The sequence below is a fragment of the Rhinolophus hipposideros genome, assembly GCF_964194185.1.
Source record: "Rhinolophus hipposideros genome assembly, chromosome: X".
NCBI lineage: Eukaryota > Metazoa > Chordata > Mammalia > Chiroptera > Rhinolophidae > Rhinolophus > Rhinolophus hipposideros.
The window spans coordinates 110768338-110795145 of NC_138046.1; the positions used below are offsets into that span (position 1 = coordinate 110768338).

The 26808-nt window shown below is 42.5% G+C and overlaps 1 protein-coding gene across 1 annotated transcript in view; it reads right to left on the bottom strand.

Annotated features, from left to right (window-relative positions):
- Window positions 1-606: 606 nt before the first annotated feature.
- PTCHD1 (patched domain containing 1) overlaps window positions 607-26808 on the bottom strand; it is a 55325-nt gene continuing 29123 nt past the window's right edge. The window contains exons 2-3 of the mRNA XM_081042632.1: window positions 17701-18361; window positions 607-6220 (exon numbers count right to left, since the gene is read on the bottom strand). Coding sequence (XP_080898758.1) covers window positions 4566-6220; window positions 17701-18361 — 2316 coding nt within the window. The 3' untranslated portion in view covers window positions 607-4565. The remainder of the gene's footprint in view (window positions 6221-17700; window positions 18362-26808) is intronic.

Sequence of the window (26808 nt, forward strand, 5' to 3'; positions counted from 1 at the left end):
GAGAGGCAGGCCGGGGAGGACATCCTGACGCTACCTATTCAGGTGAATGAATTTTAGCTCATTCACTTTCCTCCTTGCTTTCTCCTGGACTCGCATGACACAGAAATAAAGAGTTTTAACCACCATGGGGAGGAAATCTGCAATGTGCTGGCTGAAGCCATTCCCAATTATTTGCCAGAGATTCCATTAGTCGTAATTCAATTCTTTCCATCCTGTTGCAGCTTTCCTGTGCTTTTCAAAAATAAGAAATTTGTTTTCAAATACCTGGTGCTTTTTATGTAGCACAAACTTAAAAGCAAAGTATCCAAAAGGAATGTTCAAATGTCTTCAGACAAGCCAGGCATAGTAATTAAATAGTAAGTGCCCTCCCCTCCCCTCCTGTCTCCCATCCCCAAGGGCCTGTATCCCATTCTTTCAAGGATTACAATCCAACACCAACATCCAGGGCCCGTGCCCCCTTCATAATTGCCCTACTAGGTGATTATCTAGTCAAATTTTGAATCTCCTAAAATGGTCAGGACAACATGGCATCTTTATATAGCCCTAATCTTGGGCCCAAATCTGCAATAATTGACTTCTCTGTAGGTTACACCCTGAGCCCTACTGTGAGATAGACAAATTACAAATAATAATGTCTTGAGTTCCTTTTCTATGCCAGGCCTTGCTAGGAGTGCTTTCGAAACACCATCTCACGTAAACCTTACAGTAAATCTGCAGTGTCACTTAAGTGTAGGCTCTCCAAGGGCACATACTTTTTATCTAATTTGTTCACTGCTGTCCCCAGTCTCTAGAACAGTATCTGGGTGATATTAGGCACTCAGTAAGTATTTGCTGAATTTAAAGATGGTTACTATTATCCCCATTTTACAGATGAGAAAACAGATTCACAGAGGTCAAACACTATGACAAGCTGCAGGGCTACTTTAATAGGATCTGAAGGAATAAAGCCATTATGAGGAGGATACCATTTGTGTCCAAAAGGCTCTGCCTCGTGCCACACCCCCAAGGCGGCTGCCCAGCCAACCTTTTCTTGAGATAGGCACAGCCAAGCTCCACTGCTGGGGCTGGAGGAAAGTGGTGTTATGATTGCAGAATAACCACTCAGAACAATTGGGTGGTGGTTAGTTAAAATACGAGACTTATCAAGGGCCTTGTTTAGAGCAGTATATTGCATAAATAACTGTAGCCATGGAGGATGGCATTGGGTTCTCTCACTTTTGACTGAAAATTGAAGGGTTAACAATGGTAGGAAAGGCAGGAGCAAAGGAAGCAATCCCCACAAACCAAACCATAGCAAAACAAAAGCCAAAACACCAAACCAAACCAGAAGTTATGAGTTGGAACAATGGAGAGGGAGTTTCATGAGGGTTTGTCTTATTTATTTAATTTTTTTGTGGAACAAATGTACTTACTCCTTTTAGCTTGAGGAGCCCTTATGCTGCTTATTGGACCATTACTGTAGGACTAAACAATAATTCCCCATTTCAAGTATCATTTTCTTTCTTGTGAATTTATATCTTCTGCTGAGTTCCCCTCAATGAGAGAAAATCACCCTTACCCTGACTTTTATTTTTTTCCTTATGAATGGTCAAGAAAGCCCAAGTATCACAGTTTGTTTTTTTTAAGTTGACCAGAAGAAATGTTTTTGATGAATGGCAGGTTTTCTTTGGTAAACGAAGAAGGAAAACACCAACTCAAGACCAACCAAATAAGTTTCTTTGGTAAAGTGAACATTAATGTCTTGGTTGGAATTAATTGAAAAATAAAACTTTTGCAAGTGTTTGCTAGGATCATTCCTTCCCTCTGTGTAGCAATTGAAAAAGTAAAACTTTATGAAGTAAAGACAAATTTTATAGGGATGTGATTCTGAGTTACTTCAAAAGTCTTCTCCATGGTGGGGCTCAACAGGCTAAACCAGCGCTGTCAGAGCAATAATCAGTAATCAGTATTAACAAATAATAATGATCTAACAATAAAGAATAAGTAAGAAATCTTGGCATGCAGAGTCCCCCAGTAAAAAAAAAAATTCATTCCACAGTCAGAATTCCATAAGCCTTGATTTCAAGTGTTGAAAAGAGAAGTTGACAAGGTTGAAAATGCCCTTCATTGAAAAATACAATATCCCAAGGAATACAGAGACTCAGTCAAGTTGGAAAACTACTATCTCTCATAAAACAAAGTTCCACAGTAAGTCATTCTGGTTGACCAAATCGAATGATTAAATTCTCAACAAAATCCATTTAATTGGTGCACACGTTGTATCAGTTTTGTGGAGTCACTTAAGCCCGAGGTGCCCCACAGGACCGGCACTAAATCAATGGCTGATGTAGAACACACTGTTCAGAAAATGATTTAGCAACATATGATTTAAGAATAAAACCAATCCTCTCTTCAGCTGTGTTTTATAAATAGTAGCCTAGTTGCAGGCCCCTTGGAGAGAGAATTGATCGCAGATCTATTATGTGAAGTTGCCCTTTTGCGAGGACTGTACATGTCCTCAGATTAAAGCTCATTATCTTCTAGTTGAGTGCATAATGCATTGGTATGATCACTTAGTGTGTCTGCAGGAGAGTTTGAACAAGTGTATAACGCACGAGCTATGATCCCCTGCACGTGTATTTAGAACTGTGTGAACAACAGTACATGAAATAGAAAGCACAGGTTTGCACTTGGTGTGGTTACATCTGAATCATTTGGGCATTTTTGCTGTTTGGAAAGACAATGGCAAACCTAAATCCCAAACAGTTACTCAGACATTAAAAAAAAAAAAAAGTCTGCCTTTTGGCCAATAAAGTCCTATGTTCCTTCCTTGGAAATGTACGTTGAAGGGAGTATTAGCCCTCTTATGAGAAAGTCTAAAATTGGCCTGCCCTGTCTTAGGCATGCTAAAATGATGGAAACCTTCTAGTGGTGTGACCCTGTGTGAGTTGCTGTATTCTCCTAGGTCTCGGTGTCCTCCTCTGCGGAGGATGGGGAAGTGCACAGTACATCCGCTAAGGTCCAGAAAGGTAAGGTGCTTTTGGGAAATGCTTACCACTAGATGTCTAAATAAGCTACATCTCTAAAAGGGAAAAGTGCTGCAGACATTTGCTTCAAATGTGACCAGCTGTTAGCTTCATTTTTATCGACTTAAAGAAATGCAGGGGTCTGGGACACCATACATAGCCTCTTCAGATCAAACCATTTCTGTTTCGATTCTGCAAGTCAACAGTATAAACATCAAGGCTCACTGACGTGCAGAAGGGCCGTGCAGTGAAGTAGAGGGGGCACCAACAGAGGTGTGTGTGTGGGGGGGCAGGGCGGTGCAGGAAGATGAGAGTGCAGCCAGCTTAGCAGGAAAGTGTGACTGTCATCATTGATTTGTATTGGTGATTACATCTTCCAGTCATTCCATCTGTCACCCTTTCAGCCCTTTATCCCCCTGCCTGCACTTTTACAAAATTTCTCAGTTTTAGGACTTGCGCCCACCAAAGAACTTTCTTTTCTCCTCTGTGTCTCTGAGCAGGCATGTTTCATAGCGAAGGCAGATTGGCACTACAAATTGGAAGCTACGGCAAATAACTATTTCAGTGTTCATTTCTCCTTCCTCAGCTAGGCATGGGCAGATTTTCTTTCTGGGCATCCACGCAGAAAATGCATTTAGGGCCAAACCACAAACCGCTGTACCAGCTGGCTATTTTTTTGTTAAAATGGAAACACTGTCTCCTGTTTCAAGTAGACACCTGCTTTTCCTCCATGGTGCCAGGTATTTGGGTTTAGCTCTGTGGATTTCGGTACTCAGAGCCTCCTGCCAAGAGCTGTAACTAATAAAGCAGATCCATTTGGTGACAAGCAGTAAGATACTCCAAAATAGCATTGCCCAACTCTGCAAATCTGGAGCTGTCATTGGTTTAAAGGTATATTAACCAAACCATACAAATGTGAAAAGTGTATTAATGGGGGGATATGATAAACTTATTCTAGACAGCAAAAACTGCCTCACCTGGGTGAAGGAAGGGGTGACTCAGTTGTAGTCCAGGGGAGATGGCCACTCCATGTGTCTGTGTCTGACATTCTGGCTTGCTTTTGCTGGCCAGAACTTTCACAAGCATCTCCTTGGGGTGTTGGGGAGCTAGATGAGATGGCTGAAACCTCAAACCATAGACCCTGCCTGGAGCTACTGCTTTGCAGAAGTTCTGGAAGCCTTCCTGTTTGAACAATGCTTAAAGCTATTTCTGACTTGGCAGCTGACCTTTCAATCAGTAGGTTTTTGTCACAATACCAGCAACATCTGCAGTGTGGATACAATAGGATTCTGCTCGCTCATAAGCTTCTCCTATGTAATCTTAGTTTAAGAGACTCTGTGTCTCGTGTGTGTGTGTGTGTGAATTCTTTCTGATAACCTTTTGTTTTAAAGATTGAAAATATGCAATGCCCATTCCCCCCTTATCCTTTACTCTTTGTTTTGGCAATGCCTGTTTCTTATCCTTAAAAGAGAAAGAAAATCTTTAAATTTCTTTCATGAACGTAATCTCTTTGCTTTTGATAAGACCTAGGGTGAAAATATAACGCGCAGACATGATCAATCACACTGTTGTGATTTGGTCCACCACCCGCGTACTGTCAATGTCCACCATTTCTACGCACTCAATTTCCTCCCGGTTTTCGGGATTTTTCTTCTCTTTCCTTTTTTTCTTAGAGGGTGGCAGGAAAGTCAGTATCACAGGTAAAATGGCAAAGCAGTGAAAGAAGGTGACAAATGCTATTAAAAACAAGCACCTGAACAGTGTACAGGTCAGATTTGAAGGCACAGCTGCGAGAGGAATCAGACCAACAGTATAGCAGAGGTAACTCTGTAAAATAGCTACCCCGTGCACTTCCAGGGCATTTTTTACCCATTTAGTTCTGGTGAAGTCCTTGCCCAGAACAAATGTGGATAACAGTGGAGCACAATTGTCAATGGTGTAGTTAATGCCATAAATTAAGCATAGCACAGAAATGCAGTCCAGTTCTACTTTCCATAATGTCATGAAACCGATAACTCCAAACTCCACGGACACAACCGTTAGAGTGAGCCAGACATTAATCAGAGAATCTGCCACCAGGAATGCCGAGAAGAAGAGCAGGAACAAAGCACTGATGCAGGAGTTGTGCAGGGGGGCTCCCAGAGAGGAGGCATATCGATCCATGTACACGAAGGATGGGTTGAAGACAATGAACTTCACCTTGGAGGTGACAGAAAGTCTCCTCAGGGTCTCTAGGAGACCATAGAGTTCTTCTCTGTTCGTTTCCATGGTCTTGGCCACCAGAAACATTCTGGAGGCCACTACATCGACCTCATCATTGTACTTTTTAGAGAAGATGATGTCCTCTTGAAAATGCGAAAATTGGGGGGCTTTCAGGAAGGAATTCCTCAACATGTCTGTGAAATTTTTCTTAGGCAAGCCAGTGGACACATTGAGTTTCCGAAGGTAATTTAAATAGCTCTCGAACCAGGATATCCGCACAAACCCCTTGGTGTATTCTAGAACGTCTTCTTGGACACTAGTGTTCCAGTATTCTATGGACTCATATATATAAAACCCAATCACCGGACTATAGTTGCTAAAGTACTTTTGCTGGGCAGTAGTATACTCAATAGTTTGTGTCGCTGTCGCTACGATGTTACTAAGGTCTGACCCTTCACTGACCTGCAGATAGCCCATTAAGGCAAAGGAAATATAAATAAGGTAAAAGAGAACTACAAAAGGCTTGACATAGGTGTTGGTTATCCAGTCACAGTAATAGCGTTTGAGGAAACATACCAATAGGTGACTCTCGTAAGTGTTTGCTTCCTCCCCGTCGGTTGTGTCCTCGCTGAATCTGGCCGTCAGGAGAAACCTGTACCATGCCGGCTTCTCCTGCAATGCCTCGGGCTTTGGGACTTTTCTACAGAAGATACTATGCTGGTAATTGTTTTCTATGTAGCCAGTGAATACCAGGCTGGAACCATAAAACGAGAGTACATAGAGGTAGTTGAAGAAGATTGCAATACAGGAATTGCAGCAGAAAATCCTGGCTGCCTCAATGTTCGTGAAAGGGCTGGCACCTATGCCAAAGGTGACCAGGTACATGGCAGTGGTGAGAGAAAAGGAGAGCATGGAGTCTGCATAGACTGCTGCAGTTCTCTCTTTAACATGTTGGTCTTCTCTAGTTTTCCTCCAGGAGGATAACATTTCAAAAGTCCCATATAATCCATGACCTGAGGGGGCAGAAAAAGACCAAATCAAAAGTTTAAAAGACTAATCTCTTTAAAGAGAGGAATTACCTTGGTCATGGGAAACTTACTGGGTCAAGGGAAATATAACCAGCCCTAGTGGTGACAGGTGACAGTTAATTGCCAACGATTTCTCCTGTAGAGAGAGAAGCCCGTGTTTTGGTGGATTATACATGTTAATGGATAGCGAAAGGGCAGCTAGAGGAGCTAAGACCTTCGTGGTCCTTTCTGGCTTAAGAAAGCTGGGTGGACTTTTGCCTATAGAAAGCCGAGTAGACTTGTGCCTATGTCTCTTGGGGTTTATATACATCGATAGCTTAGGATTGTTGGTGCAATTTGCAGAGTATCTGTTTCCCGTGGTTGGTGGAACAGTTCAGAGAACATGTCTGGTCACTCATCATTTGCACAAATGTGGCTGCAGGTCAGCACAGAGGAAGGCAGTGGACAGAGGGTTCTGAGTTACGTCTCATCACCTCATTTAAGTCTGGTCAAGTGGAGGGCTTTAGGGAGAAAGAGGCACTGTATTTAATTTGAGCCTTGACAGGAACCTAAATCACAGCCTCTTTGCTTTTCTTCCTTAAGTATCAGTGCAGGAAGCAGTAAATCTGAGAAATAGACAGAAGCAAAATAAGTAGGAACAAGTTTGAGTAAACAGAAAAATTCAAAGCAGGAACAAGATTCAGATGAACTCTCCCTGCAATTGATAAAAATTCAAATTCAGGTTGTAGGTTTAGGGCTTGTATTTTTTCTTCAGGGATCTTTGACCAATTTTGGTTGTTCATAGATGTAGCAAGCAGGCGGCGATTCTGCTGGCTTCCCCACACTGTTTGGCAATGGCCTCTGATGGCGACAGCCAGATAAGTCACCTCTTTCCTTAACTACTTAGTGCCTTTGCCTCCTGGGTTAGTATTCCAGTAACACTAGAATCGTAGAGGTACAGGAAATTTTTTGACTCCATTCTCCTGCCTGAGACCAGATCTAGCGTGACTTCTCTCCCCTCTCCTGGTTGGAGCCAGACACTTCCCCGATGAGCCTTCCTCTTTGGGTTTCCAGGCCACTGCAACATTTAAAAGCCCACCAAAGTGACCAACTGTGGCTTTCAATAACCCCTGTCTTGGCCCTGGGATCAGCATATCTCATTTTCTGCTCCTATGCCTTGGCATAGGCAGTCCCATTACTGAGGATAATAAAATCTTTACCCTGTGGTACAATAGCCTTGTTTTTAAAAAGGAATTTAAAAATCTCCAGCCAAGCATAATGCTGAGTGTAGTGAGTCACTGTTATCTTGTGTATACAATAACTGAGCCCTCATCTTCCCTCGTGTCCAGGCTGGTATTTATATCCTTATTGTGAAATCTTGGACTCCCACCTGAATGCCCATTTGATAGTTATTATATAGGCCTGCTTCCTCCGAGGGATTTGGCATTTATCTTAATTTACTAGGCATCATTTTATAGCCACTTTCAGAGGTCAGGTCAAGACTGTCAATTTGATAACTAGCACCGTGGCCTCTATTAAATTGGAGGCCCCTAAACTCCTCAGATATGAAGTAAAAAGTACACTTGCTGACTGGCATCCGATTGTTAATTATGTTTTAGATAGCTAATGTCTAGTCTCAGGAGGGGAAACTAGTAAATCTGTTTCCGCTGTGTTTTCACGAAGGACCAACCGACCTTTGGTTAAAAGTAACCGATCCCTTGACAATGAGGGTAAAAGGAGGATTAATATCTCTGAAGCGCCTGCACCTTGGGGAAACAATATTGACCATTTATTTCATCTGGAACCATGTAGAATAAGTCCTGATGGGCAAAACACAATTTAGGGTTTCACTGGAAATGGCAAATGGATTTTTTTTTAACAGTATTTACTTGTTAGAAGCAACAGTTTTAAAACAGAGCTTTCGTACTGAATCATTAAATATGGTAAGAAAATAAGGACGCATATGACAGGATTAGAATTAGTCATATAGTAGAATTTAAAATAAATCTGTTTTGCAATCTTGTTTTTTATTTTTATTTTTTAATTATTTTTTAATTTTTTTAAATTTATTAGTTTCAGGTGTACAAGACAAGGTAATATGCAGTCTTGTTTTTATCGTGGTGTAATGTTTTACATGATCTGACCCTGACTCTAGTTGGAAAACAGTATGAATCCATTTCTTATCTTGCTGTTGAATAACCTTAGAAGCTAATTGAGAAAAGGAATTTGAATTAATAGAGCTATTAGGTGAAAAGAGTGAGGCTTGAGGATCCAGAATGAAAATAATCAAACTCAAGAAAAGGTGGAAGTAGGCTGTTTACTTGGCTCTTGAGTTCTGTTGCTGCGTTTTAAATGTCATGTCCTATAGTTTGATTATTTTTATTGAGTCCTGGCTCTCTTCACATATGCGCTTGGTTTTGGGGGTAGTTCCAGAGAGAATTCTGATTTTATTTTTAGGGGCTGTTGGAAACGGTGCCTTTCCTTCATTCGCCTCGTTACAGGGGTGTGTGTTCAGACACTCAGAGGCCAGAAGAGGAGGAAGCCCCGAGGGAGAATCTGTTCTACTGTTCAGTTAGCATTTGTTGCTAGCCATCATTGACCTCGCCTTCAAAGCCCCTCCCCTCAGTCCTGAGAGGCCAGGATTGTGGTTTGTCAAGCGACACCTCAATAACAGATGCCTACCCTACACCCCAAATTGGAGTTGTGTAGCGTTTTCAAAGAGCTCTTTGGATTTCAGGGACAACTGCCTACACCATAACTGGGCCTCCTTCCTGAAGCTCAGGTTATCAAGGGAGGGATGGATGCCAAGTGGGTGCCGCCCAGGAATTAATAGCCTGGAGTGCCTAGCGGACACTAGACCCGATTCACAGCAGGGTATGTATGTTGAAGAGGTCGGTCTGTTACCATAAAGGAAAGCTAAACGGCAGGGCCGCTGTCTCCTGGTCTGGACTCAAGAGCCTTGGCACATGAGGAATGCCCTCTACCTTGGGATACCTTCCCTGTCCACAATGATAGGTGAATTCCCTTTGGGTTTGGCCTTCAAGGGTATTGTTTTAAATGCAAATGCCTCTGGGACAGGTCTTCTGAAGCAGCTTCCCTTAGGTCTCGGGCATGGGACAGACAGTAGAGATGAGGATGCAGTGAGGAAGGAGTCCTAGATAGGTGCATTTCCCAGGGACAGGCTCTTTCACAATTCTCCCTCCAGCCAGCCCGGGCCTTGTCTTTTACAGCCACTTCAGAAAATGGGCCAGTGGAGATCAAGGAAAGGCAGGGAAGAAAGATTTAGGTAGGTTCTGTTCCTCTCCGCTTTCCTCTCTCGGCAGTTGCGTTCCTTCACCATCATGCATTGCTCCTTTAACTTTGGGGCTGAGACCCAGCAAGCAGGACTCACAGGCAAATCTTATAGATGTAGGCAGATACTGCAGGTGGACTGAAGGTACATTTCAGAGGTTTGCCTAATGTTTCACTCATGTTTAAAAGGTGTTTGAAAAGCAAAAGTATTGCTGTTTGTTTTGCATTCTTAGTTATTAAGCATTTTCTATGAAGTCAGAGCTCTGTAAGCTTGCCTGTGAAATCTGACCAAAGGGCCTGTGGCATTGGCACAAAGCATCACTCTGGCAAGGGACCATTTTCCATCCCATTGTTCTAAGCCTGTTCACTAGGACACCCTGGTAGCTGCGCTCATGTGGGAAGCTACCTAAACAGGACGTTCCAAACAGATTTAGCCCTTGGTGACCAGAGACCCTGTCGTGGCAATGGGAGCCAGGGCTCATCATCAGACAGGCAGGTCCACAGCTCACGACCTGGAAGTAAAAGACGGTATCATAGTGAGCATGCCAGGAACTGACCAGTATCCCAGGTTGTTCCCTCGCTTACAGCCAAAGGGGACCGTTACACAACACACACTGATTCTGTCAAATTCTGGAGAGAAAGAAGCTTTTAAAATATTCACTTGTCTGTCAAAAGCACATTCACGATGTTTGTTTCTATTTTGATTCATTTCATGCCTGTATAGTTACATGCATGTCAGTGTGTGTAGGACACACACACAGGTCTGAGTTCTGATTATTCATGAGTGAATGCTTTGAGGCAATGCGGGCGTTTATCCAGGTCCTGGGATAAGGACAGTAGAGCTCTTCACCAATGTTCAGACACAGTTTGTACCAGGAGTGCAATTTCAATTTTATTAGCAGTAGACTTTGGGACCGTCATCTAGTAAAATCAAATACAAAAGGATTTAGGCTAATAATTTTTCTTCTTTTCCAAAGACGTTTATATCTTTATGTGCAGTTAACTTTCAGGCTTTGGAGCCAATGAAGAGTAAAAGCAGCACAGATGATAAATGACACCCATGGTGGAAAAGTTTCAACTGGTTAGTCCTCCAGTCATTTAGGGTGAGTCTCAGGAACACTCACAGATTAATTCTCACTCTCAGGCCCTTTTCTGGAGCCTGACCAAAGCCTTCAGGGTTGTTTATAATCCACTAACATAGGAATCCGCTAACAAATAGTTGAGAGTTAACCTAACTTTACCCTGTAGATATACTTCTGGAAAGTTGTTCATAAAGTGAATCATATGTGAAATGTATTTAATGGTTTTACTATCAGAGGCAGTCTGGGTTGATTTGTTGATTTTTTGGTCAATGAACAACCACAAGGAAATTGATCTACTTTGTACATCTGGATTTTGTAAGACAGATTTTTCTTCAGTCCCAGATTCTCCCACCTTCCTCAGCACTCACAGCCACAGCTCAGAGGCTCATGTGTGTGGGCACACCTCACATTTTAATCCTTTCAACTAGCAAGATTTCCTCATCCTGAGTTCCTAAAAGTAAGGAATAGGGAGGGTTTGGTGGTGGATGATTTTCAGTTTCAATGAGAAAAAATGTAATATTGAGAGACCATGAAGCTTGGGCAGTGCCAAATGTCATATGTGGAAGTAAAATGACTACATTCTTCTAGAAAATTCATACAGTATAATGAATGCATGAGCAAAACCTGCTTAAAACATATTTTATTCTTAGACAAGCTTTACTAAGTAGCTCTTGTTTATAAAATGCTTTTCTTTGACATCCACATAAGTTTATGATTTTTTTGAGAAGAAATTTAAAGTGTATATATGTCTGTGTTGAGAACATCTATTTTCAGGGGGAAGTTCATTAATTGGGTTACATTTACACTTTGCCAGTTATAAATATTTACTTTCTATGTTGAATTGTTTGGTTTATCACAGCCTGTTTTGTCTCACAGTTAAGAGTGAGAGTAAAGATGGACTCTGCTTAAGTTAAGACAGATGTTCACATCAGGGTGAATACACACATCTTATTCTTCCTACTGGAGATTTGTCACATTTTGGTCATTCTAATCACAGCACTGGGTTTTCGTCTGAGAGATGATTTTCTTTCACTAGAGGGCTAAGAATAAGAGTCCAAGAAATGAACTTGCTAATTGCTCTTTCTTGTTTAAAAATAAGGCATTTAGATACTGTGTGTGTGTGTGTATGCTCTGTATAAAATCAGTATGTACAAATGTGGCCCATAATATATGCCATGGCCATTGTGTAATATCTTTTCATATAGAAGACATATGTAATATATAAATATATGTACCTATGGCATATCCTATTCAAACATATTTTATATATTTCCACATAAAATGTGTGAATATATACTATATAATATATAAATATATAGTATTTATATTCAAACATTTAAACAATGTGCACTATATAATATATTATAAACACATAAAATACATATGTACACATGCACTTATTGCATAATATATCATATTGCATATGATGTATGACATACCTAATGTGATATATGATATACTGTGCACCCAGATTACTTACACACATGCACGTGCACACACACACAGACACACACACAAACACAAACACAAACCCCAACATGCTGACTAGCAGGCTGATGTGAAGTTCATTTCATTGGTGAGGAAAAGAAATGCCAGTGCCACTACACCAGTCAGTATAGAGAAGGGGCTAGACTCCCTCTCTTAGGTGCTGCTACATTTTGGTTCTGGGCTGGTGAAGTAGCCTAGGTGAAACACAGGGTGTCCTTGACAATGACTAGGAATCTACCAGTGTTGTGAACTCCTGTAGACCCATCTGGTCAAGACTCCTCAGCCCCAGCAGTACCTTTCTGAGATGCTTGACCAAAGGCCACACCAAGCCAGGTGTTTCTCCTCAGTATTTAATTCTACCAGCTCAGTGTCCTGATGTTGCCTCCTGCCGCCTGACCTTTGTGGAATATGCCACTTGCCCATTGCCTAAACTAGGTGGCTGGACCACCCAGTGTATACCCTGGAGGCCTGGGGCAAAGAGGAGGCACCTTCGCGTTCCTCTCCCTAACTGAGCTCTGCCTTCCTGGACCTGCATCTCTAGTCCTGGTCTTGTCTTCCTTTATGGTGAAGAACAGAACAACCAAACATGTTTCGTTTCATCTCCCCAAACCTATTTCTCCCCACCCACCCCCTTACTGTATGTAATATGATTGGTAGAGCATAAGAATAAAAGGCTGAGAACTATTCACAAAACTAGATTACACAATCTCCTTGGAAATCAGTCCCCTTACAAATAAGATTTTCAGGAAAACAACTTTGAAAATATTGTATGGAATTATCCCTTATTTTAAATCAGATGTAAACCAAAATGGGAACAACAAAACACCTATGAACCAGTTTTTCTCCCTAGAACCTACTGAACCTGTTAGTGATTTATATCTAAGAAGAGTATTTCCACGACACTCTAATACTCATAAACTTCTACTGTTCTTATGCAGATTATTGTGTTGTTGCAAACAATGGACTTCTACAAGAATGTATTAGAAATGACTGCTTTCGTAGTTCAAAAATAGTCTGATATTGGTACCAATATTGTATGTCAAAAAGGGTTGAATACTGGCAATTTCATATGGTTTGAACTTTATTATTATCTTGCTGACCCCCCCTCCTGCCACCCCATGTTTCTCATGACTTTGGAAATATACCAGAATACTTTCAGGTTTGTTTAAGTTTAGAGCAAAAATAACTGTGTTCCAATTTTTCAGTTAGAACTACATTTCTTGGGGAAGAACTTTTAGTCCTTTATAAGCCTGAGCTCCATATACTAGTAGCATCATATTCCAGGTGGCATCAAACGAGAACAAATTCTTGGAGAACTGAATCTGATCTTCTGGTTTCTGCTAAATACAGATAATCTTAGAATATATATCAGAAAGAAGCCAAACATCCCTGCTATGATTTTCCTCCTAGCACTTAATCACGTCCTTCCTTCCTTTCCCATCTTTGAATATGAGAGACCTGTCGGGATAATTCAGAAGGAAGACAGCATGCTGTATCTGGCATTTGACCTTCTCAAAATCCCAAACATTTGAAAGGGCTTGAAGAATATTTTTTTCTAAAGAGTATTTTTTTGTCTCATCTGATCTCCATGACTCTTGTATCTTGATAAGTGCAAAGCAACCTTTGTAAATTAGATTACCATATATAAACTAATAGCTTAACTATCTTTCACCACAACTTCAATTCTCCCCTTTTAGCTGGTCAGAATATACATGAAGCAACAAACCTTCCAGATGAAGAAGGAAGGAAACCTTCCTTCTGTTCCCTTCTATATTCTCCAAAATTCCATTCCTTTCCTGATTTGTGTCTGATCAGCAGAGCTGTGGAAATATTAAGCCTGTAAGGAAAGTTTGCATGCTATTTTCTTAAATCATGCCCAACTGTAGGACAATGGTGTAAATCCTCATCCTTTAAAGGAAATTCCATAGTGGATTAAAGTGATGAGGATCATATGTTTACAAATGGCAGTTCAAGCACTTGAAACTAAAAAAAAAAAAAAAAAGAATCTTAATACTTGATATCAATATAGTTTGGAAATAAAGGCTATTACCTTTATGCATAAGGGTTATGGATGAAATAAACTCCTCTCCAAATTATAGTAACTAAAAAATGCCAATGAGCATTTATAATGTAGACCTTTAAGGATTTCAGCTCTAAATAAACTTATCTGACTCATATGGATAGGGGTTTTGGCAGAAATGGGATTGTCTACTATGCATGACACTGATTAAAACCGTTCTAAATCATGATGTATCTATGCTTACATCATTGCCAAAATGATTCAGCTGTGTAGGATATATTCTTATTGCCAGAGATGTCATGGATCATCTTGGCTGGAAACATAGTCACATCCCATTATGGCGAAGTCTCAGAGTTTATCCAAATTCTTTCCTATTCTGGAATTTTGTCAGGTTAATACTGCTTGACACATGTGGTCTTAAATTTTTCCATTCTAAATCCACTGCCATCTTGGCATTTGGCTGGATCTGGCCTTACGTGACCGGCATCACACTGAGAATGTTGTTTGTTGAATTTAAAGTCTATAATGTTTATCGCATTATAGACCTATTGCCAGCTAAGGAAATGTCTGTATTAGAGACTTTTTCTGAGATACGTTTCCTTCTGACTGAGGTCATACATTTAAAAGTTTTTATTTGATACTGTATTCATATAACATAGAAAAATCAAGAAGTTTTGATTAAATTTGCTGCGTTTAAGCATAGCCATTTTGTGTTATAGACAAATGTAAAAACTGGATAGTTTATTGACTCATAGTGCAAAACCCTGTATTTCTTCTTGGTCATTTGAAATATTTATTGGCATTTTAGGACTGGTCATCAAAAACACCAGAATTAAACATTGGCCCTGAACGCAACATTTACAAACATGCTCTTGCTTCTATTTTATTTTACAATCGAACTCTGAGAACGAAGAGTTTATCTGAGAAATACAGAAGGGCAACAACCATCCTAAATCCAGGCACCGTTGGCTTTATGAGCCTATTAAGCACCCATTACATGGTGCAAAGTATTTATTGCAAATGGGCCCTAGCTACTAACGCATAGCTTCCTTTCATGTTGTGACTAAGTAATTTGAGATCTCTTTGGGCTGAAAATGTACAGAAAGGTTGCACACTGACTGTCAGCAGGGAAAACTGCCATCAAATCAATGCCTATAACATTCCTCACAAATTGCAAACAAGGGAGTATCGGGCACCTGCAGTGCGTGGTCTCTTTCATCACAAATGCCAGATTTTTCTGAACTGAACTCTGACGTCAAGTTCAGTGACAGTCTCTGCAGAGTTGTGGCACTACTATTTCTGGATTTGTTCTTTTTGTTTTTAAAAAAGACATTCCCCTGCTAATAGCATCTTTCCATCTCATATCAGTCCCTGCACCAGTACTATCTAGTATCCTCCTCGTTATGGTGACTTTTACTTACGATATTTAAAGCTTCTCTAAAAAGTACAAAACCCAGTTTTAAGGAATTTTAAATATTGTAATTTATTTTACTTAATACAATTAATTGAAAGATGTTTTGAACATTTAATTTCATTCTACTTAGTGAAATTGATTTTTTAGTGAAATGACTTTTAAGAAGTTTTTGAATATTGCTATTTTATATTCCTTAAAATTAATATTTAAAAGCTCTAAATATGGTAATGTTATTTTACTTAGTGTAATTTGTTTTCAGGGAGTTTTAAATATTGTATCATACTTTGAGCTCACTGGTTACTACCTAGGGTATCATAAAACCAGGAACAATAGTCCTTTTTCTAATCCTGACACCCTTTTCTTCCTCACCTTAAGAACTTTACGGCTTCCCTTCAGTTTACCACCCTTTTCTTATTCCTGTTTCTCTTCCCCCTTCCCTGCAAGAACAATCACGACAACAACAACAGAAAACACTGTATTTTTAAAATGAAACGCTAAAAAAAAAATAAACAAAAAACCCAAACCAAGCCCTGTGACTAATCGTGAGCAAAACATCTTAATTTAAATCTTGACTCAAGCCTTTGTAGAAGCTACTAATACCCAGTTCCCCCATCCTTCCTCTTCAAGGAACAACCCTGTATTCCATAATTGACGCCCAGGTCTTGGGTTTATTTTAAAGAGCCAGATTATGCTGCCTTCTTCACAGACTGAATCAGGAGGAAGGGCAGCAACCTCTCTCTGTGGTATTCAGCAGTGATGCGGAAAGCGACCTGAGAAATCCGCAGCTGGCTCGTCCCTACACAGTGCCCCACTTTTTCACAAAAGCTACTAGTCTAGGTTCATCGCGAGCTCTGAATTCCCGCAGGCCACAGAGTATCGCAAGCAACACGCAATTCTGCGGCCTCGTAGTCACGCCAGCCCTGCTTATCGTTTAATCATAATGCAGCTGAGATTTCCCAAGTAAATTCTTCTCTGCTGCCACCCGCCCCCCAAACAGGGCAATAAGGCATACTCATGAACTCAACCATAGTTATTTCTCAGTCAACGAAAAGTGCCACTTCATTTGTCATGTCAGTATCTGATTCCAAATGACATTTTAATTTCGCTAAAGGAATTGATGAGATGTTGCCACAGAAAGGGGGGAAAGCTAACCGTGTGAATCCTTGGCCCGTAAGAACCATCAGGCTTGCTGGGCTGCCATCTTCAATAGCAGATGGACAGAGTAACTGATATTATAGGATGACCACAATGGCTTTATTTTGAGCATGCTCTCTATCAGGGAAATTCCTGCAGCCCCTGAGAGAGAATATAGTGGTAGAATTCTTACATTATCATTTTAAAACATTCTCCTGAGTTCATCGAAAGGACAGGGGAAAGTCCTGTTTATGTGTCACTGCTGCTTTCAAAGTTCTTGTACATGTATTATATCCTCTTGTATGATTGCTCACATCCACTCTACCTATAGGGTGGGGAAATTGAGGGCAGCAGACATTGGCAGCACCCAACCCATGTGCCCTCCCATTCACCATTCTGGAGCTCACTTCTTACTACCAATCCTGGTAACTGGAGGGATTGCTCCAGCTGCAGGAATGTGCTCAGTCCTGTCTGGGAAGGGCCCGGGTAGTGACGAATGAACCTGGGGAGAGCCCTCCATGAATCACACACAGGGCTCTGAATACAAAGCCCAGCCTCCAGCTTCCTCACTGTTGAAGGAGGACCTCTCTGAGGAGTGTTCTGTGTGGTCTCCCAAAGGTTCCCAGTGGGATCGAGCCCCGGAGGCCCACAGCAGTAACCCGCTCGTTAACGCCCTGAATTGTCTTCCTTCCCTGTCTCATGTCCTCACTCCCACACTCAGGCTTCGCGGGCTCACTTCCCAAAGAAATTACTTGTCTCTAAATCCTTGTCTCGGGGTCTGCTTCGGGGATGCACAGAGAAGATTATCCGCTAAATACCACATAGCGACTTAGTGGAGAACCAGAGCTGGCACCGGACTTTGGGCTCATGGCACATCCACCCCAGAAGGTTGCTACTTGCTGACCACCAGCACTTTGTAGTGTTGGTCCTAGGACTCCCGGGCAAAAGGAAGACACCCTAAAGGAAACGAAGTTGTTAGATGGCTACTCCTTGCCTTTTAGTAACCCAGTCACTACAAATAGCAGGAGGAAACAGAAAAAGGAAGAGCGGTAATTACCTAGCATGACGAAAGGGACTCCCAGGAAGGTGGAATTGTATTTTCCACCAGTCAGATTGATGATCCCAGCCGCAGTGAGAGTGGCCAGGCTTATGGTCACCAACCCCAGCAGGCCTAGCCAGGGTTTGCTGCGGACGCAGTCCTGCATAGAGCAGCAGAGGATGGCCATGGTGACCACCAGGATCAGGCTGGTAACCAGGTAACGTTCCGCTACGCGGCTGGTCTTCTGGAAATCTTCCCTCAGGGAGGAGGACGTGTAAGGGTACATTTTGACTTTGCTGTTGGATTTCTGGAACAGTCGGACAGTGTCACAGAAGCTGGACTCCCATTTCTCGGCCACCATGTCATTGAGACTGTTGATGGACTGCAGGTAGTAGGTGAGCTGGACGGCCTCTGCGGATTTCACGCGGTCCTTGCTGTGCACGGTGACGCCTCCCAGCTGGTGCCCGTTGTACACCGCCCTCCCATCCTTTAAGTGAGTGATCGGGTACGTGATAGCAAAGTTGGTCCGGTTGGTGGCCCGGGCATTCTTTAGCTCCTCCAGAACATGCACTATGTCGTCCACGATGCAAGTCTTCTCATTATTCAGGATGCATATGTGGGCAAATGTGTAATTGAAACCAGGCCTCGGAACCTGGATCCTGGTCACAGCAGCATGCAACTAGAGGAGAAAATGGAAGTCAGTGTTGGTTACCAAGAATACGACGTTCGTAAGTGCTGTGAACTCTGTGCATTCAAATATCTGTATGCTGGGTGGGTGGGTGGGGGAACTCACTCGTGCCATCTCTAAGCTAAAGCGTTCTAATGCAACGTGACAACTTTACATGAGAAATAGGTGGTAGTAAGGTCGCAAAGCACGCTGTTGACTAGTGGTGCTCACTGTGTGGCCCCTGCACCGGCATCAGCACAGCCTGGGACCCCGTCAGAAAGGGAAATTCTCAAGCCCTGCCGCAAACCTGGTAAATCCGCATCTCTGGGGTGGGGCCTAGAAAGCTGTGTTTTCACAAGCCCTCCAGAAGATTCTGATATAGCTCAAGCTGGAGAAGTGCTGGGCTGAACTACCAGCATTATTCCCACAAGTTGCATTCTTTATTTGTAACTCAATTGGTCTGTAAATGTCTGAAAAGTTTATATAGGTCCACTGTTCATTCTCCCTCTTGCAAGTGTGATGTAAAAAGTGAACTTAGCTGCAGTTCTAAGTGTAGAGCTCTGCAGGCCCATCCCTTGCTGTTGCTTCGTAGGATAGCTAAATGACTTCCCCATCCAATTCAGTCCCTGTGCCACAAAAGACAAGAGGGTCACCATATTCTCTGACTTCCCTTGTCTGCTTATATGGGAAGGGAGCTATAACTCCAGGAGCCTGGCAGGGATACATGGGGATCGTGCTAAAGGGGCACAGTGGGATTTATTCTCTACACCTCACTCTCAGTCAGATTTGCCACGCCCAGGTCTGTATGCCTGGGATCACAGTGCACATGGGCATACAAGCACTCAGTAACAGCCCCTCCGACATGCCAGGCACAGTTCTAGGTCCTTCGTACAGATGAATGCATTTAATCATTACCAAAAACTATGAAGTATTAGCCTCATTTTCCAGACAAGGAAACTGAGACCCAGAGAAGGCAAGTCACTTGCCCAAAGTCACACACACGGTAAGATAGACAGCTGGGCCATACCAGGCAGACTGGCTCCAGAACCTGTGTTCCTGGCCCCTCACCATACATCTCTATGTTGGCGATGCCAGCAGCTGAATGAAGGTTCTTGCTAGCAACTCATTTCTGAATTTGTGTTTTCACTGCCCCACCCCTAAAAAATCACAAGTGCTCAAGTTCAGATACGTAGGAGTATGTGTAATCTACAGTCTAAGGGGAGAAAGTAAGGTCTCCTCTCTGTGAATTGTGGCCAGTCTTCAAAATGAGGCCAGTGGTTAGACATGTAGTTGAGTGTTAAGTGAATGAGTGCCTCTGGAACGGTGCCTAGCCCTGAGTGGGCTCTCCCAAGAGCAGAAATAGTCAGTATTGTATATCTGATGAATGAAGAACATTTCACACGTAAAGGGAAGAAAGCTTAACCTCCAGAGCTGCTATACTATGTCTGCGCCTTTATAACTCATAACTTTCTGAGCATCTCTATGACCCTGATCTATTTTCTCTTAAATCTGCTCTAGATGGATTGTTTGCTAAGACATTTTGCTGTGCTTGTGCCAAGGTGGGTGGGATATTTATTACACTTTTTGAAAATGTCTGAGGGACACCAGCTGTCAAAGTCCTTTAGTTAGCACATAGCATGAGTTGTTAATCCTAATGCTCAGTGCCCCTCCCCCACATCTCCTCATGCGCACTAACCCTCAGGTTCAGGAAACAATTCACTGCATTATGTTTGGCTGAAATATTTGAAATTGTTTTCCTTTACAAACACACACACACACACACACACACACACACACACACACACACACACACACAACCTCCCAGAGATACCCAGGAGACTATTTTCACAAAACTCTAAAAATATGCTAAATTTTTTTTTGGTGCTTTGAGATTAATGATGAGAAAAATATCTTCAGTATTTTAAACTGTGAGAATGTGTTCTCATCCATATTTCTCTAAGGATGGCCCCGTGAATTTTGATTAAAAGAACTCCTAACTACAAAAACATTCCAAAATATAAAAGGTTGTTTTGGAGGAGAGACAAACCAAGAGGAATTTAATGACGAGAGAGTTTGATAAGAGTTAAAAGATAGACCTTGGGGAAAGGTTCAAATAGCCTAGAAAAGGAGTGGTATTGAAAGCATGCACATGTGGAATATTTAGTGCATTGTTTGTTCCCATGAACCGTCTAATAAATCTCCCTTAGAGTGATTACTAAATATGTCAAGAGAAAAAGATTGCCAAATAAGATGGTGTTAAGCCACAGGGCTGAACCCAATTATAGTAAGGGGATATTTTCCGTCCATTCTCTAAGGCCATACCCTCCTGGGAGGGGAGCCATCAACTATTTAGTGACCTGCCAGGTCTGCAGATCTAACTCTGTGACCCCTGGGGCCCCTGACCAAAGAAAGCAGACACTATGTTAACCCCTGTGCCACCAGATCCTAGGAGGGAGGCTTGGAAAACGAGAACCTTACTGAAGTTTGAGAGGGACGGTTTCTTAACTCTTAGTATCAGAGCCACTGTGAGACGCAGCTGCTTTGAATTTCCGATGGAGAGGTGGGTAGAACATGTGTCACTCTTGCTTCTGAGTGGCATGGAGATGCTAAGTGACAAAGCAGCCAGAGAGGGGGCGTTGGCTGAGGCCGCCCACCTGGCAGGGGGAGTCTGTGGGATTCTACTGTGGAATAAGAGTGAGAGGATAACAAGAGGCATGGGAACGGAGAATTGAGACTCCCTTGTGTGACTTCTGAAATGAATCAGTCTGATCTTTGGTTCCTGTGACTATACATCAAGTACACACACAACCCACTCGTGGCTGCCACACAGCCATGGACAGACACACTGCACGTGCTACCTGCATAGGGTTTTAGAATGCCTGATTTACTTTCCGAAAGGAGTCCCACTCAGGACAGTAGACACATTTGTAGGTGGTCTTAGATATGTTCACTTAATACGTTTAATTTCTGTGCTGAAGAAGAAAAAATAGGTGAAAATGATGACAAATTAGCTTATAGTGACTTCATCTTTGTCTTTAAATTAACCTTTGCTCTTGGGAGCAGAAGGGGAAAGAAAGACCGGGAACCTTCAAAGCATGATAGTAAAATGGAGACCAAGACACTCAGTCCACAGCATGGACAGCTTCAATGCACACAAGCTTATTACTGGGCGAGGTAAGAGACCCTCATCTCAGAAAAGGAAACGAGGGGAAAATGACACAAAGTGATAGTCTTGACCCTTAATATAGCCTCACTCTGTCATGTGAATCAACATATAATCCATGTTTCTATAACTATGTATAGATTTTGGATTACTCACACAATACACATTCAATAAATAATCATCAAATCTGTGTTGGCAATCATAGGATCATTTCCCTGAGTCGGGTGCCAACACTCACACATGGAAAATCACATAAGAGATCCAATGTCTGAAACAATGGGAAGATCCTAACAGCAGACAACACCAAGTGCTCTGTGCTCGTAAAACCTGGTCCAGTGTCAATCCCAATCACAGTATTTTTTAAAATTAGTATTGCGTTTGCTGCCAGAGGCTAGAAGTGAATGTTAAATTGAAATTCATTCTAAGGCTCTGAACATACCATTTAAATTGTTAGCCTCTTTGGGTTTATCAACCAATGGGTTAAGAATGATGGTAGTTTTAACTGGTCCGCTAAGGACTTTCTATGCAGTTTTAAGAATTTACCTAATAACCGTCTCTCTAAGGAGACGGTTAAATCGTTATTCCCATTTTATAGCTGGAGCACTTGAGGCCTAGAGAATGTCAGTAACTCACCTAAGGTGACCTCGTAAGGAAAGGGCAAATGCAGGATTCTAAGTTAGGCTTTACTGGATACTCAGCTCTAGGCCAGCACAACTTGAGGACTTTAGTGAGGGTGAGGAGGACCTGAGCAAGAATGAAGAACTGTCCCTTTTGGTTCATGTGATCAGCTGGGGAACGGCCACACTTGGGGATCTGGGGCCCGTTAAGAGAGACCAGAAATAATCCAAACCGCTAAACCTCCTCTTTAGGCAGCAACGTTACGTGGTTATTAGCGGGTAATGAAGGGGGTGGGTTTTGAGCTCACTGACTTTTCTTATTCTCCATCTAGCCTCTGTAGTTGCCACATAAAACTTTTCCAAGACAGGCTTACCAAGAAAAAAGGCCGTGGGCATAATGGAATGCAGTAATAAGAAGTTTTGGCTTCAAGTCTGGCTTCTGCTGCTTAGGCAGGAGTGTCCTAGACCCCAGGAGTGTCACTCTACGTCTTCAGGTCTCAGATTTTTCAATGAAAAAGAAGGTTGATCTAGCTAATCTTATAGACAGACCCTTTCAGTTCTAACACGGCATAATTTTAAGCTGAGTGACATCCACACACTATACAATCAGATTCTGGGTATAAGAAAGTTAACTTCATAAATATCAACTTGAGACTTATTACAGCTGATTCCAATATGCTTTCACAACACACTGAAGTTCTTTTTAGCTCACTGACAGATCTGATAGTAGATGAAACCCAGAAAGAAAACCACAGGGTAGGGAAAAGACATTTACTGGAAAAAGAAGAAAAGATTCTCTTCTGAGTGATTTCCCATTGTAGGGAGGCACTGGCTCTTCTAATCCCCTTCTGCCAGAGCCTGGGACAAAGCCAGTGTGGGCTGCCTGCCGGTCACGATGGGCCAGAGTCTAATTTCCTCTCTGCCTCTCCCTGGCACACTCAGACCTTCCTCAGAAGACAGCAGGGGCACCTTGTAGAGGAGAGTTCCAGAAGGGATCCGGGAGGAAGGAAGTGTCTGCTCCTGCACGGTGATTAACATAGGAAAAATACCTGGGGGTTCAGGATCTTTTGCAATACCTTTCAGCTCTTTTTGTATTTGTCTCTTGTTGAAAAGGGGGAGAGTGAAGGCAGGGCGGCCACTACCAGGCAGGGTAATTAACACCTCATGCTATCCCCCAGCACCCTCACCTGGGAGGAGAGATTCAGAAGAGGTGGGGGTTCTCCAGTTCCCCAAGGGGAGTCAGTCTGATGATACCACCTTCATAGGCTGCCTTCCCTTCCTTAGCTCACCTCCCCATGCCCTTTTGCTGCCACTCCTAAATAAGCTGCAGTATTGAAACAATTTAAAAAGGGAGGTTGTTCGTTTGCCTTTCTAACCTATATCATATGCCCCCAGACATTACCTTCAAAATGACTCTAAATCAAAATTGCTGAAAAAAATGCTTTCAAGGAATATCTGGTTTACACCCCCGAATGAAACATTTTCTTCACTGAATGCCTCCACATTCCACGTCTTGAACTGGGTCTATATTCTGCAACTGTAAACGTGTAGGAACTGCCTGGCAAGGTAACCTCACCCAGGACACAGGAAAACACCTTGAAGTAAATGGGTCTGGTCTCTGAAGTTCATCAATTACGCTAGCTCCCTTAGCGTTATGTTCTGTCTTTGCATGATCTCACTGTCACCCACTCTCTTTCCTCTTCTTTTAATAGAAATGCATTACATCAGAACACCAGAAGTTGCAAGTTGGGGATTGTTACCGTGATTCATTTGTAGTGCAGCCAAAAGCAAGTTAGTCATCCCTTAATAAGTGAACAGAAATATCATTCTGCCTTTGAAACATTACATGTTTGGAGGACACCAAATTTAAGCTGTGGATGTAGCTAAACAAGTGACTATCTATCAATCCACATACTTCCTCTATCCCTGTATGCCTGGGTCATGCCAACCTGCTGCAGTGACAAAAAACAAATGATTACCTCTGTCAATACTGTAGAGCCAGTGCAGGGCTGGGAGCGTGGAATATTTATTTTTCGCCTTGCTTTATCAGGGGGTAAACACTCTTTGTGGCTGCGGACACTAAAAAGCAGCCAAGAGAGCCCCACATTGTAATTCCCCAAACAGGCTCTCTTTGCAGCCTTGGCTGAAAAAAACAACAACAAAGCAACTTTGGATTTGAAGCAAATAAATCTGAGATTTTAGAAACAACAAATAGTAAGGATGAAGGAAAAGGCAACTACAGTACTGAGTGGAACTTTTGCCTGCTTCTACGTTGGTCTGGATGAGATAAAAATGCAGTGAACCAGAGGTGCAATACTCTTTTTTTTTTTTTTCCAGCCTGGGAGAAAATTTCACTTGGTATTGATTAGAAAAAAAAAATTCCTTGATACCTTGAAGACCCCTGGAAATCTGTAAAGTTAAACTTTCTGATTAGAGTGGTTATTTTTTAATTCTGTTACCCTCAGTTGATTTTCATGGTCACGCTTAAACTGTGGTTGAGCACGTTTGTGGGTAACAAGGATAGCATGCTCTTAGAAATGGGAGAATGTTAAAGCTGATTGGCAAAGAGAAGTCCCAAGGAGCCAAGTGCCTGGGGAACAGGTAACAGCCCCCAAACCTATGTGAGGTACAGAAAAAAGCAGGATACTAAGCCTACCCAGGTCTGGAGAACAACCGGGGACTTGAGTGGGAAGGGCACTGCGTCAGGTGTCAGAAGATTTCAATTTGAGTATTGCTCCTGGGCCTTGCTGATCACGAGTTAGAGATAAATAAAAAACGAATCATTGAAAACATATATCATGCCACTTCTCTGATCTAAATCCTCCAATGGTTCCCCACTGCACCGAGAACAAAACCCTAAAGGTCCTGACTGTAGCCAATAAGACGGTACCTTGCCTTTGCTGACCTCTCCGCACACTCAGGTCTCACCATGCCCTAATTACACTGCCCGTCTTTCTCGATTCTTCCTGGAACGTCCTTCCCCCAACAGCCTCACTTCCTTCACTTTCCTGCTCAAATGTCATCATCTTTCCTGACCCTACCCCCAAATAAAAAAAAAAAAGCATCCTTCACCATGACTATCAACTTTGCTTGTTCTAAGTCTTCATGGCACCAATTATAATATTACATTATATGTCTCTTGGTTTCTTTATTCTGCTGCCCCCACTAAAATATGAGTTTTACCATGCTGGCGTGTGTGTAATCTCCATTACCTAGGACAGTTCCTGGAACGTATACGCAATTGTTACAGAGTAAACACGTGACTATAATCATCTTGTGAGTGAATGGATTTTAGTCTATCTTAGGGGCATGATGAGGGCCAAATGAGCTGATGGATGTGCATGTCTTTTGTACGTTAGAGGGTTATACAACTGCACTATAGAGTAGTGCAATATGGAGTGGTTTCTCCTCTGGTTAGTACCTAATAGTTGTCCAGATAGAGCCCTAGAACTGATTTCCAATTCCCCTGGAGCCCCTGATCTTTCCTGGGATTTGACAACACCCTGTGCTTTTAGCGGGAAGGGCATGGGTTCTGAGGTCAGAATGCCACAAGTTCAGACCCTGCCTCTGTTAGTTCTGTCCGTGGGACTGTAGCAGACACAGCTGGGCCCTGTCTCCTCACCACTTCAGAGCATGCCAGCAAACATACACCATGCCACTTCTCTGCTCGAAATCTTCCAGCCTAATGTGGAAATACTGCGGATTAACATACTACCTCATTCCCAAGTGGCCTGGACTCATGACTAAAAACAGTTCGTGTATAAATAGCTCATCACCCTTGTCCCCAAGGTGGGATGACGCTTGGGCTTGTGTTCCTCACTGTTTTCCAGAGTTCCCCAGAGGCATTAGGCTCCAGTTGCCCGCACAGTAACTGGGTTGACAATGTTCCTGCAACTTACTGATTCCCTTCCCTGTCGCATGTTACCATTCGCTTACCAGTGCTTCTTGGGGTATCTTCCAAACATACTACTCACGTTGAGTCCTTGACTCCTGGTCAACTTTTGGGGAAACCCAAACTAAGGCAATGACGTTAGGCATTGAATTCAGTTTCATTATCTGTAAAATGGGGATAAATGTGACCTCAGAGGGTCATTATGAGGATCAAGTGTAATAACATATAAAAGGTGTCTGTGGGGGCGGCCAATGGCTCAGTTGGTTAGAGCGCGACCTCTCAACAACAGGGTTGCCGGTTCGATTCCCACATGGGTCAATGAGCTGTGCCCTCCGCAGCCAGATTGAAGACAACGAGCTGCCGCTGAGCTGCTGGAGGGGCGGCTGGATGGCTCAGTTGGTTAGAGTGCGAGCTCTCAACAACAAGGTTGCTGGTTCGATTCCCGCATGGGATGGTGGGCTGTGCCCCCTGCAACTAAGACTGAAAATGGCAACTGGACCTGGAGCTGAGCTGCACCCTCCACAACTAGATGGAAGGACAACGACTTGGAGCTGACGGGCCCTGGAAAAACACACTGTCCCCTAATATTCCCCAATAAAAAAATAAAAAAAGGGGGTCTGGCCTGGCATTTAGTATTGGGTTAAACCATATGAAATTGCCACTTGTAAAGGTAAAAAAAAAAAATGCTTCAATACTGGCAATTTTATGTGGTTCATCTAATTGACCTTCAGTCAGTGTCTGTTCTTTCCCCTTCCTCGCCCCTCCTTCCTGCCGAGAGTCCAGTCAG